We start from the raw sequence: 13,361 nt of genomic DNA on the forward strand, positions 1-13,361 counted from the left end.
GGAGAACCCAGGGAAGTCCTAATCATTAGCTCCCTCATCCATTATGGTAGAACAAGCTCTTGTCACTTGACTTGCAACACTCCTAACCCTTCAGAGATGGTTCAAGGAGAGGAGACCACAGCCCGAGCCCTGACATCCCAGGTTCGGGGAGAGGAGTCCGCAGCCTGAGCTCCTCTACCCCAGGTGGGGATGAACAGCACTCTACCATCATATAATTTAAGAGCTGGTTAGACAAACATCTATCAGGGATGATCTAGATGGTGCTTGGTCCTGCCATGGGGGCAGGGGACTGGACTCGATGACCTCTCGAGGTCCCTTCCAGTCCTAGTGTTCTATGATTCTATAATCCAAACTCTTTCCACAAAACACAGCAACTCAAAAGCTCAAAGCTGAAAATCACAGAGCACATGCAATAAAAGCAAAGCATTAAAGTACACTGTGGCAGTGGCTCAAAGTGGGGAGAGGAAAGAAATTCTGCAGCATCAACAGCTGAATGGTCCTCTTCCAATGCTAAAAGTGTGAAAATCAAATACTCCAGCTTGGTCAGTGCTGCGGAGAAAGCATCCAGGAGTCTCCAGTTGAGCCTGGGAGAGGACAGAGGGTACAGGCTCTGTCCTGCTGCTGGTGGAGACTTCAGCATTTCTACCAAAGCCCTTCCTCTTCCTTCCACTCAGCCCAATCAGACCATATGGTCAGAACATGATCTAGACCTAGTGGACAAATGAACAATAGAGCCACCTTGCTCCTGGCTCATCTAGGTGAAATCTCATCATGGCCTAAGCAGCACAAGATAAAACCAGAGATCTCACATTTGGGAAGACAGTGCACTGCTAATCTGCTAAACCTGCCCCAGGGAGAAGTGAGGGTGAAAGATCAGGTGGAGATACACAAGCACCTACAGAGAGTTCGCAGTTAAGGATAAACAGCTTCAATAACAAGTCCGCTGAGAAAAAGCCCATTTTAAAGCAATTTTGCTGTCATTTGGCTGAGCTGCAGACGGTTAGGCAGAGCAGCAGCAAGGTCTGGCTTTGCACATAGCAAGTGACTCACTCTTCAGGGAAGAATTCTAGGGTGCGGTTGCCTGAAGAGATCTGGCACATGGTATGGCTGCGGCGTTGGCTGAACCCAGCTGCTGTTGGAGACTTATAGTGGATATTCACCGATGGGTAATTCCTCTTCGCAGGTGGGGGGCTGGAGGAAGAGCTGAACAGGCGACTAAAGCTGGGGATGGAGAGAAGCCAACAAATAAGAACGAGAAAAGCAGAAGGAAAATGCAATACAGATTCAAAATACAAAAGCAACAAGCAAAAGAACAGCAGTCCTGAAAACCCTTCCAAGAAACTGCCCACATCTGAATGCATTGTCCATTAGCACTAGGAGATGGGCTTATGTCTGTGTGGCTTCACCAATGCTGGCTACCCTGTTCTGTTGACTTATGAGGAGAGGCTAAGGGATTTGGGCTTATTTAAGTCTATAGAAGAGAAGAATATGGGGAGACTTGATAGCAGCCTTCTACTTCCTGAAAGGGGGTTCCAAAGAGGATGGAGAGAGACTGCTCTCAGCAGTGGCAGATGGCAGAACAAGGAGCAATGGGCTCAAGTTGCAGCGGGGAGGTCTAGGTTGGATATTAGGAAAAACTATTTCATTAGGAGGGTGGTAAAGCACTGCAATGGGTTACCTAGGGAGGTGGTGGAATCTCCGTCTTTAAGAGGTTTTTAAGGCCAGGCCTGACAAAGCCCTGGCTGAGATGATTTAAATGGGGGTTGGTCCTACTTTGGACAGGGAATTGGACTCTATGACCTTCTGAGGTCTCTTCCAACCCCTATGATCAGTTATGCTGTGATCACTGTCTCTTGATATAAACTAATTCTGAGTATGTGAGAGAATCTATTCTACCTCTCCAGTCTCAGATGTAAGTAATCTCCACAGGGTTTATAAAACAAGTCGTGTAATTTAGATCTGATTTTCATTTTACCAAAATCAATGATGTTTTTGCGGTAAAGTGGCTCAGATAATAGCTTACAATTTTGACTCATCTCTACTTAGATTCTGTTTCTGGTGCTATCAAGCTGATGCCTAAAATAGTAAGAGCAACACTAGCATCTTTTAAGTCTACCGAGGCTATCCAGTAACTTACAATTGCCAAATGGTGGACTTCTTCTTCTCCTGGACAGATGGGTGCTCCCGGGAAGCTCTGAGGAAAATGTTTCAAAGAACCATTAATTTCAGCATTATGTGAAGATGTTGTTTTCCCTTTTACCTAGCATCAGGCCAGCTGGTTGGCTCCAGCTGCAAAGAGGGGAGAGAGTGCAGACTTAGGAGTCCTTCATTCAAGAATTTATTCTGGAAACATGGGTCAAAGGATGACATGATCAAAAGGAGCCACCTGCAGTAATGAAAGGAGACTAGAGTAGATTGTGTCTCTGTGTGTGTATGATGTGGGAACAAATGCTATAAATTTAAAGTGGCATCAGCTCCAATCACTACCCGGTCCAGTCAGACACTGGTAATCAGAGGCTAAGATATTCTTTCATTTTTAGCTGTAGCCACAGATATTCATTCATTCAGGGGCACCCTTAATCCTGATTTCCCATGTTATAAGGTACATACAGGAAACCTTCCAAGATTCTTCTTAGCTAGCAGGATCAACCCTGAACACAACCTCTCAGGGCCTCCATGTAACTCTGGGAAGTTGTGTCCTTATTCTCTGCTGCAGCCCAGCTATTAGAACCAGGAAAGAAAGTTTTAAGCCCGCTATGTTCTAAAAACCTTCAGCAATTCACAATCTGAGTTCTTTATTTGGGTCCCACCAATTGTAAGGTCCAACCCACAGGCAAAACATGTGACAGGAGTCTGCCCCAACCACTTCTGTACAGGAACACCCAGCCTCACCTGATCATCTCTGTCCACCTGACAGCTTCCTGTAGTTCCATGAGCCTCTCTTTGTACTGGTTGCGCTCCATCAGGACACGGGCCATCTCTACACGGGTAAAGCGGCGGCGCTGGGCTATGGGAATGTTATCCTGCAGGGGGGAGGAGCACTGCTTCAGCCAACAAGAAATGGGAGGGGATGAGGTTAGTAAAGAGGAAGTCAGGAGGTGAAATACAATTGTTACTTGACTGCCTATCTTGTTTAATGTTTCCCCTCCCACCCGAGGCTTTAACTGTAGCCAAATGGCCCCACCAGCAGCAGTTTGGGACAAAAGCAGGGAGCATCATGAAACAACATTTGTTCATAAGGAGCAAAGAGGGAGGAGGCATCCTGCTCATTTTCAATGAGCAGAGAAAATGGTGGAGCAGGAGGAACTGCTACTACTGTTAGGCAAGGAAAGGGCTTTTCCTAGTCACATGGCACGACTGCACTCACCTGCTCTCTCTCAGGGTTTTGCTGATTGTAAGGCGGATGCCAAGGAGGCACTTCCTCCCTTTAAACACTGCAGCATGGAGAAAAGGACATGGGCAAAACTCCCCAGCTAGCCAGTGATCAAGGCTACAGATTAGGATGGGGCACAACAAGCATGTTCAGCTACCAGACCAGGAAGGAAAAGCCAGTTGTAAGGGGAACACAGAACATTCTGCAGGATTCACTAGACAGAGACCTGGGAGAGACATGGGCACATAGTCCTTGCACTCAAAGAGCTCCCTGGTGGTAGGCTTTTACAGACTGAAATATACTAAGTGGCTCTCGTGGTTCAACCCTCAAAACTTAAAATTCCAATGTTCTTAGTAGTCACCTATGAAATTAGAAAAAATGAATCACTGAAAATACAAGGTCAGGCAAATACTGGCATTTGAAAAACCAGAGAATTTCTGTGTGGCTCAGAATTTCTTGCCACATGTCAATCACTCAGGTAAGACGTCCAGCAAGTCACAAGTGTAGGGTTCAAGCTGGTTAGTTCCTCTCTGCCAACTCCCAGCAAGAAAAGGTTACTCACTCTAACTGTGATTCTTCAGGATGTGACGCAGATGTGTATTCCACTTAGGTATGTGCATGCCCAGTGCACCAAATCCAGAGCCTGTTGCCTGGTGTGCAAATTCCCATAGAGGGGCAATTCCCATAGAGGGGCAGTATTTATGGTTGTGGCCCCTGCCCTGGCTATATGAAGCAGCACTGCCCTGACCTCCCTCAATTCCTTTACACTGAAATCTGGTGAGGAGACTCTGATACAGAGGGCGGTTCAACACACCTTGAATTGCTACAGTTACAATAAATAACCATTTTTTTCTTCTCAAGTAGATGCAGACATGTATTCCACATAGGGGACTTGTCAGCAGTGTTCCCTATAAGCGGTGTGCTTGTGTGGCCATTCAGAGATTCAAATACCACCTGGCTAATTAGAGGAGTGCCCACAACTAGGTTTTTGTTTCTAGTGGCGATGCACACTCGCACATTCCCCAGTGCATACACAATTTATTCTGTACAAGGATGAAAAAATCCACACCAGAATGGAAATATTAGAGGGAACATTATGCAAGCAGTAATCCAATCTGGTGGCAGGGCTCTGAGCCTGCTGAAATAAGGATAGCAGAACCACTCTTCTGAGGCCTGCGTCCACTCTGGAAGATGTGGCAATAGAAACTGTGGTCCATGAACATGGTCGACTACATGGCAGCCTTGCAAATGTCCAGTATGAAAAATGTCACTTAGGGATGCCATTTATGTTGCTTGCACGCTTCATGGACGAGACAATGTCCACTGAGGAGGTGCAGCTGAAGCTCTCACATGCAGCCCTGATACAGAATTGTATCCACTTACAGATGGTTTGGGCACAGACTACTTGTCTCCTAAAGCAGTCCACACAGGACTCCAACAGGCAGGGTGGAACACAAAACAACTTAATTCTGTCTAGACATTGCTTGACTTCCCAGGTAGAATAGCACTTCCTACTCCGGAAGGGTATGGCTGTTCTTCCATGGGGGAAAAAACCTCAGGAAAATACACCACCTTATTCAGATGAAACCGAGACCACCCTGGATAAAACTTTAGGTCTGGTCACAGCGTCACACTCCATTCTTCAAGGATAAGGTAAGGCAACAGTGTCTGCCACTTGCACACCAGGAATAAGGTTTCTGAGACAGGAGGGGCAGCAGGCTTGAGTGGAGAAGCCCATCAGAGTTGCCAGAATGACAGTTAGGTCTCACAAGGGAACCAGTTCTTGGACCATATGGCATCAGAGAGGGCTTTAGATTCTTCAGGCATAGGATGTTTTTCCTGGAAGAAGGCTTACTACGAAGAGATCTGCCTAACAAAGACAAGGAATAGCATCTTTGTAGGCAGGCTTGATAACCTAGTGAGGAGGGCTTTAAACTAGGGTCACTGAGGAATGGTAACCTAAGCCCTGGAGTAAATGGGGAAGTGGGATACTGGGAGGAAACATAAGGAAGAAGGTGCAAAAGTCTCCTGATTCACACTAAGTAGGGAAATAAGCTAGGTCCCTTAGGTGCCTGTACATGAACACAAGAAGTCTGGGGAAAGACTTGAAAGCCCTGGCACAGTCAAGGAACTATGATATGACTGGAATAACAGAGACTTGGTGGGCAGCTCACATGACTGGAGCACTATCCTGAATGGGTATTAACTGTTCAGAAAGCACAAATGGGAGAAAAGGTGGAGGAGTTGCACTGTATGTAGAAGAGCTATACGACTGCTCAGAGCTCCAGTATGAAACTGGAGAAAAGCCTGTTTAGATTCTTTTGGTTATGAGGAGAGGCGAGAGCAATAAGGCTGATGTTGTGATGGGCATACGCTACAGACCACCAGACCTGGGGGATCATGCAAACAAGGCTTTTCTTTGAAGAGCTAACACAAGTTTCCAGATCACAGGACCTGGTTTTCATAGGGGATTTAAATCACCCTGATATCTGTAGGAAGAGCAATACAGCCATGCACAGAGTATTGGGGACAACTTCCTAGTGCAAGTGCTGGATGAAACAACGAGGGTCATGCTCTTCTTGACTGAATGCTCACAAATAGGGAAGAACTGGTAGGGGAATTAGAAGTAAGTAGAAACCTGGGCAGCAGAGACCATGAAATAGCTGAGTTCAGGATCCTGAGGAAAGGAGAGCAGAAAAATATAGACACCGGACTTCAGAAAAACACTTTGGCTCCTTCAGGGAACTGATGGGTATAAGAACAACCATAGTGGGTCAGAACAAAGGTCCATCTAACCCAGTATTCTGTTTTCTGACAGTGGCCAATGCCAGATGCCCCAGAAGGAGTGAACAGAAACAGGTAATCATCAAATGATCCCTCTCCTGTCATCCATTTTCAGCCCCTGAAAACAGAGCCTAGGGACACCATTCCTACCCATTTTGGCTAAAAAGCATGGATGGACCTAACTTCCATGAATTTACCCAGTTCTTTCTTGAAACCCGTTAAAGTCCTGGTCTTCACAATTTCCTCTGGCAAAGAATTCCACAGGTTGACTTTGCACCGCATGAAGAAAAACTTCCTTTGTTTATTTAAACATGCTACCTATTCATTTCATTGGGTGACCCCTAGTTCTTACACTATGAGAGCAAGTAAATAACTTTTCTTTATTCACTTTCTCCATACCGGTCATGATTTTATAGACCTCTATCATAACCCCATCTTCCCTCTTTTCTAAGAATAAAAATCTAAGTCTTTTCAATCTATCTTCCAAACCCCTAATCATTTTCATTGCCCTTTTCTGAACCTTTTCCAATGCCAATATCTTTTTTGAGATGCAAAGACCACATCTGTACGCAGTATTCAAGATGTGGGCGTACCATGGTTTTATAGAGAGGCAATAAGATATTTTGTGTCTTATTCTCTCTCTTTTTTTTAAAATGATTCCTAACATTGTTTGCTTTTTGACTGCCACTGCACATTGAGTAGATGTTTTCAGAGAACTATCCACAATGACTCCAATTAAGATCTCCCTCTTGAATGGTTATAGCTAACTTTGCCCTCATCATTTTGTATGTGCACTTGGGATTTTTTCCAATGTGCGTTACTTTGGCTCCTTCAGGGAACTGATAGGCAGGATCCCCTGGGAGGCTAATATGAGGGGGAAAGGAATGCAGGAGAGCTGTCTGTATTTTAAAGAAGCCTTATTGAAGCACATGAACAAACCATCTACAATTTGCAGAAAGAATAGAAAATTTGGCAGACAACAGGAAGATTACAAGAAGTGGAAACTTAAGCAGATGACTAGGGAGTACAACAAAAATATTGCTTGTGTATGCCGGGGTATAATCAGAAAGGTGAGAGCACTACTGGAGTTTGAGCCAGCAAGAGACATGAAGGGAAATAAGAAGGGTTTCTGTGGGAATGTTAGCAACAAGGTGGTGGTCACGGAAAGTGCGAAACCTTTACTGAATGGGGAAGGCAACTTAGTGCCAGATGATGCAGGAAAAGCTGAAATACTCAATGCTTTTTTTGCCTTGATCTTCATAGGCAAGGTCAGCTCCCAGACTCAACATGAAGGACAATGTTTAAACCCGGAAATATTATCTACTGACTATTAATTACCGCTAACTTATTATATACAATAAACTAGGCTAAAACTAAATGCGAGGTTTGGAGTCTACAATCACACCTGGGCAGTGAGAAGGAAGTGAAGGGGGTCAGGTCAGAAGTGGGGAGGAACAATGAGTATTCTCAGAGTATTGGTAGGCAAATGACTCTGCCTCCAGCGTGCTGGGTGCACATACCTAAATGGAATATATATCTGCCTCTACTCAATATCCCCACTAATAAAATGGCCAAAGCCCCTCTCCCTGCCAAACAACCTTCCATCTGATTCCTTGAGGAGGATAACATAATTAGGCTTTCTTTTAGTAGAGGCGAGTATGGCTATTGTAGGCTGGGTGAATCTACGCATGGACCTGAAAAGGGAAAGAGATCTTACACACTACACTCCCCTCAAGGGAAAGAAAATGAGAGCAATGTATGCTAAGCAGCCAAGACAGCCCTCCTCACAACAGCTACAGTAAAGAGCTACCTACGGGAGACATTAAATGTGTTGAAAACATGCTATCAGGAAGAACAACTAAGCTTTGTTTGTAATTGTTGATACCCCCACTTCAGCACCGAAGGCTGATATAGGTCTGGTGTAGCACTACACCAAAATGGACTACTGGAAACTAGCCAGCTAAACTCCTGCCTTCCTGAAATTAAGTCATCTGAATTGCAGACAGAAGAAACATGTGATTGAAGAGGAAATTGCTATTAACAATCTGGTGGAAGTTGCATTTTTATTTTATTTTTTTAAACACAGGTCTATTGGCACAGCTCAGCTCAAAACGGAATCCTTTGTTCACATGCATAATTTGCTCATTTACCATAAACTCAAAGCTCTCAATAGGTCAAATACCTCTCTAATTCCCATTAAGTCAATGGAATTGTACTGGTGATTAATTTGGCCCAATACTGTTCAGCACAGTCTTTTCTATGTGCAAATGTGGAGAGAGGATGCGGATCAGATTTCCTGTCGCATAAGAGGTGACATCTCCAAGTAGTATTTCTATTATTCCCTGGTTTGTATGTTTTTGGGCTATAGCTGGGCTAGATTTAAAAATAAATAAATAAATAAATAAAAAATGCTAATCTTAGCCAAAAAATATATTCACAGAAATGACTACAGGTCCATCAGAGTGGCCAGAATGAAATAGATTGCTGGTCCCTCTCCTCTGGCATCCTGCATCTGGCAGTGGCCATGCTAGATCATTCAAAAGAAAAATACGAAAAAAATGAGTGTAAAATGTTTCTGTCTCAAAATTGGGAGAATGTAAAGACATTAAATTAAAATAGTTATTGCTATAGAACTGGCTAGAGTTTTCAGATCAGTGCAAGACACATTGCATAAAAACTTTTCAGGTAGCCTGTAACTTTAAAAACAAGTAGTCCCGATGCACCTGAGCTGGATCTGAAGATGTGAGTTTTGCCCACGATAGCTGATGATAGTATATATATTTCTGTTAGGGTATGTCTACATTAGCCCCCTAGTTCGAACTAGGGTGTCTAAAGTAGGTATTCGAACTTGGAAATGAAGCCTGGGATTTAAATATCCCGGGCTTCATTTGCATGTCCTGTCCAGCCGCTGTTTTTAAATCCCCTTTAGTTTGAACGAACTGCCCGCGGCTACATGTGGCAGTTTAAAGTTACTAAGGACTTAGTTCGGATTAACTTTAAACTGCCGCGTGTAGCCGCGGGCAGTTCGTTCGAAATAAGGGGGATTTAAAAATGGCAACCGGATAGGAACTTGCAAATAAAGCCCGGAATATTTAAATTCCGGGCTTCAGTTGCAACTCTGGTTGCCTGATTTGCCTACCTAGCTCGAATTAACAAGCTAATGTAGACATACCCTCAGTCTCCAAGGTGCATCAAGACAATTCTCTATCATCAGACAAGCTCACAGTATAATAATGGACTCCAGCACAGAGCGCCTAGTTAAACTGACTGTAATTTGAGTAAAAGGGAAAATTAGATGCTACAGGAGGAGACACTACATGATGCTACACTAGATGCTATAGGAGGGAAGAGGACATTATTCTAGCAATACTGAACAGAGTACTGATATACTCTAAAACTACCTCTTTGAACAGCAGGCATCCTGGGGACATGATAAGCGTAGGCACTGAGAAGTGATGCTTATTTGACACAGACAGAGGAAATCAAGTGCTAGTGCTTAGTTGCTGGCAATGCTGAGCAGTAACAAGCTAGTGCTGGACAGCTTTGCCTTCATCATCTACAAAGGCAGAGTAGTCTATATGGCAGCCACTTTGAGCTACAATAAAGATAAAGTAAATACAGAACAAGAACATTAATCCCCTCCCCCACAGGCCACAGGCATTTTAATAATGAAATATACCAATTCTGTACAGAGATAGCTGCTTACATCCTCCACCTCTTCTTTGGGTTCTCGTCGGGCAACGATCACTTCAGATTTCACTCTAGGAGACCAGGAGAAATCAAACAAAGCAGAAAATAACATGTTAGAATCTGTCCAGGAACAGCTGCCAACTCATCCTTCCGAGAACTATACACTAAAGACTGGAAGTATAAAATATATGTACCAAACCTCTTTCCTACTGTGACTGATATAAACAAGCCACTACTGATTTGGACAATCTTACTCATGCTGAGTAGTATCTTACTCCGTGACGAGTTCCACTGAAATCAATGGGACTATGTGTAAGCCAGGGACCCACTGACTTCTGCAGGTTCCATTCATGATTCCTCCTAAGAAATGTTGAAATTATGGCCAGAAGTGTCATGCATGATGTTTGTACAACTGGGCATTATTCCAATGCACTATGTGAACATCTCACACCAAGTGTAAGATACTTACCTCAAAGTAGTCACTACTTTAGACATAACATTTAGCATTTGGTTATAAAGGGGTCTTATAAAACATCACATGAATAGCAATGTTTTCATTTCACGCTAGGATTGCAACCCTAACACTGAAGTGAGTGAAACTAACCAAAGATGTATGAAACCAACTAGCCCAATGTCATCACTGCACAAGCCAACTGTTGAACAAAAACCAAAAATCCAATATAAATAATAAAGACGGTAGCAGATTTTTTAGAAGTATGGCAGTTTTAATATCCTAAAGTAGGTGTTTTCGAAGCTGGGTCATGGGCCCGCCTGGGCAAGCCGCTAACAGGCCGGGAGAAGCTTTGTCTATGGATGCTTAGATAAATGCGGAGCCTTGCAGCTCCCATTGGCTGCAATTCACGATTTCCAGCCAAGGGAATAGGAGCTTCAAGACTCCGTGCCTGGGGACAGTGAGATAAAGTGTCTTGTGGCCCACCAACAGCTTATCCAGGCGGGCCTGCAACCCAACTTTGAAAAACCCTGACCTAAAAGACTGCTAATAAGACACGGAAATAAATTTATTTATCCTGACAATGTCCCTTTAAAACAATGAGCTCCACAAGATATAAGCATAAGCAAGTCTACAATCTATGGGTACGTCTAGACTACAGGCTTTTGTCGACAGAAGTTTTGTCGACAGATACTGTCGACAAAGCTTCTGTCGACAAAGAGCGTCTAGACTACATCCAGTTCTGTCGACAAAGCAAGCTGCTTTGTAGACAAAACCCTGTAGTCTAGACACAACCCTAAAAGCTATAACACCTTCTGTCGACAGAACTCTGTCGACAAAAGGTGTTATGCCTTGTAAAATGAGGTTTACCAGCATCAACAAAACTGCTGAGTTCTGTCGACATTATGTCGACAGAACTCAGCAGTAGTGTAGACGCAGGTATAGTTTTGTCAACAAAAGTCCACTTTTGTTGACAAAACTCTGTAGTCTAGACACACCCTATATTTGGTAATCAATTCCCATCTGAGAGAAGCAAAGAGGTGTGCAACATGCCCTGAGAAATGAGAATTGTTTTTTACCTAGCCAAAGCTAGGAAACAAGGCTACATTATACAGCCATTGGGTTTTGCTTAAAATAAAGTTTCTCTCCTAATATTATACAAATATACGCTCTTCGGATGACACTCTCACTCTTTTCCCATATCAGTGATACTGGAAGTGCACCAATTTGGCCACTGTAGGGCTACTATAATTTCAGACTAATCACTCTAAGGATACCAGTGACTTTTCTTAGTAAAATACATTGCTCTGCAACCTCTGACATTCCAACAGCCCTGATGTAACTTTCAAGCCACAAGGTCCAAGATTTCAGTCATTCCTGATCTACAATAGTAGACCAGTCAATTTCCATTCCACAGTGACAGTTTATATACAAACATGCACTGTTCTTAACCAGGACAAATATACTGAACTGTTCATAAAAAAATTCACTGCTCAACAAAATACCAACCGATGTTTAAGTGATCATACCATGTTCCTTGACTTCCCATTTTAAGCAAAGGGTGCTTCAATACAGTGAAAATAATTCTAATCCACTAAAACCAAAAGGGGGGGGGGGGGGGGGAGGGAAGGCTGAAAAGATTTTAATAAAATGTTTAATGTATTTTTAGGAGAGCTTTAGTTTAAAATATCCATAAGACCAACAGTGAAGTTCATGCCTACTTGAATTATATGACATCTTACTTAATGAAAAGACAACGGATTTTTTTCAAGTCATCTTGGACAATAAACTAGTCGGTATCGCTTCTGTTACTAAACTGGTTCTTATCGTTAGGTGGCGGGGGGGGGAGGTACTTTCCCAGGCCACACCACAAATAAGCTCCACCCATGAACCACCAAAATGAAATGACACTCACAACGGATTATGCAAATGTTCAAATATGAATGTGCAGCTCTGAGCTCCATCGGACTCCTTGTGCTTGATTTGCCCCATAGGGACTGCAGTACGATTATAGGCTCCTGGGAGTTGGCTGCCACTTCATTGGGGGAAAATTGTAAGTGGTGATATCACCTAAATGCCACTCACTTATGGCACCAAAATGAGAGGTCACTCACAGTTAACTCTGCAGATCCATGACTCTCCATCTCACTCTGAGCAGGAGGGAGTAAACAATATTGACATTTATAGTTACTCATCTGAAATAACCCTCTAATGAAATGAATGGGGCAGTTCAGCCTTCTGAGAGATCTTATTCCAGGCTCTTGGCATTCTCACATCTCTGCTGTAGTTGCACTCAGGACATGGTTCTGAAGTTTTCTTCTGAACCATAGCAGCTAGTAATTCACTTTGTAAGTAAAGGATGAGATTCTAGAGAACAAGACAGTCGTTTCAAAAAGGTGCCGGCATAGGATAAGGGCACATGCCAATTGTGTTCAAGCCCTGAAATAGTGGGTTGTAATCACTGCTGGGAAATGTTAACATCTGACAAAAAAGTTCTCATGCAATTAAAAAAACCAAGCAATCAATAAAATGTTTATTTTTACTTAAAAATCAAGAAAATCAATTTTCATATGTAAGCCACGAGGTGCCCTTGAATTCCAACCATAAATTGCGTGAGGGAAAAGAATTAAGCTGGTAGCAAAGCCATATGAATCAGTGAGGGGTTTTTTTGGTGGCCTTTTTTTCCCTACCAATCAAAAATCAGGAAACTCTTTGTGGCAGTGTGTGCAGCACTCACCTTTTAAGCTCCTCCTCCAGTTCCTTGACTCTGTTCTCCATCTTGGCTTTGGCCTGCTTTGTTGCTTCCAACTCTCCCTTCAGTACCTCCTGTTCCCCAGACAGCTGGTCCACCTTAGCAATCAAATCATTCTTCACAACGTTCAAAGCATTTCTTTAAAGCAGGGAAAGGAATGGTAAAGACAGATGCAATCAGAACAGAAACTAACTCCTGTAGGCAGCTGAGAAAAAAAATGACACATTCCACAAAGGCATTCAGTGTGGTGGAAATGCAAAGAAAAGTAGTGTGATTTGGTGGGAGGGAGCAGACAGAACATAAGAATTGAC

General features: G+C 43.3%; 1 protein-coding gene across 17 annotated transcripts in view; it reads right to left on the reverse strand.

Annotated features, from left to right (window-relative positions):
- MAPK8IP3 (mitogen-activated protein kinase 8 interacting protein 3) overlaps positions 1-13,361 on the reverse strand; it is a 126,190-nt gene that overhangs the window by 36,037 nt on the left and 76,792 nt on the right. For 7 of the 17 annotated variants that reach the window (XM_075898966.1, XM_075898956.1, XM_075898965.1 and 4 more), the window contains 5 exons: positions 13,036-13,188; positions 9,837-9,918; positions 2,893-3,044; positions 2,138-2,194; positions 1,051-1,221 (listed from right to left, as the gene is read on the reverse strand). In XM_075898966.1, the coding sequence (XP_075755081.1) occupies positions 1,051-1,221; positions 2,138-2,194; positions 2,893-3,044; positions 9,837-9,918; positions 13,036-13,188 (615 nt within the window). The remainder of the gene's footprint in view (positions 1-1,050; positions 1,222-2,137; positions 2,195-2,892; positions 3,045-9,836; positions 9,919-13,035; positions 13,189-13,361) is intronic. The other 10 variants (XM_075898969.1, XM_075898968.1, XM_075898963.1 and 7 more) reach the window with 5 other exon arrangements.

The sequence above is a fragment of the Pelodiscus sinensis genome, chromosome 16 (genome assembly GCF_049634645.1).
Source record: "Pelodiscus sinensis isolate JC-2024 chromosome 16, ASM4963464v1, whole genome shotgun sequence".
NCBI lineage: Eukaryota > Metazoa > Chordata > Testudines > Trionychidae > Pelodiscus > Pelodiscus sinensis.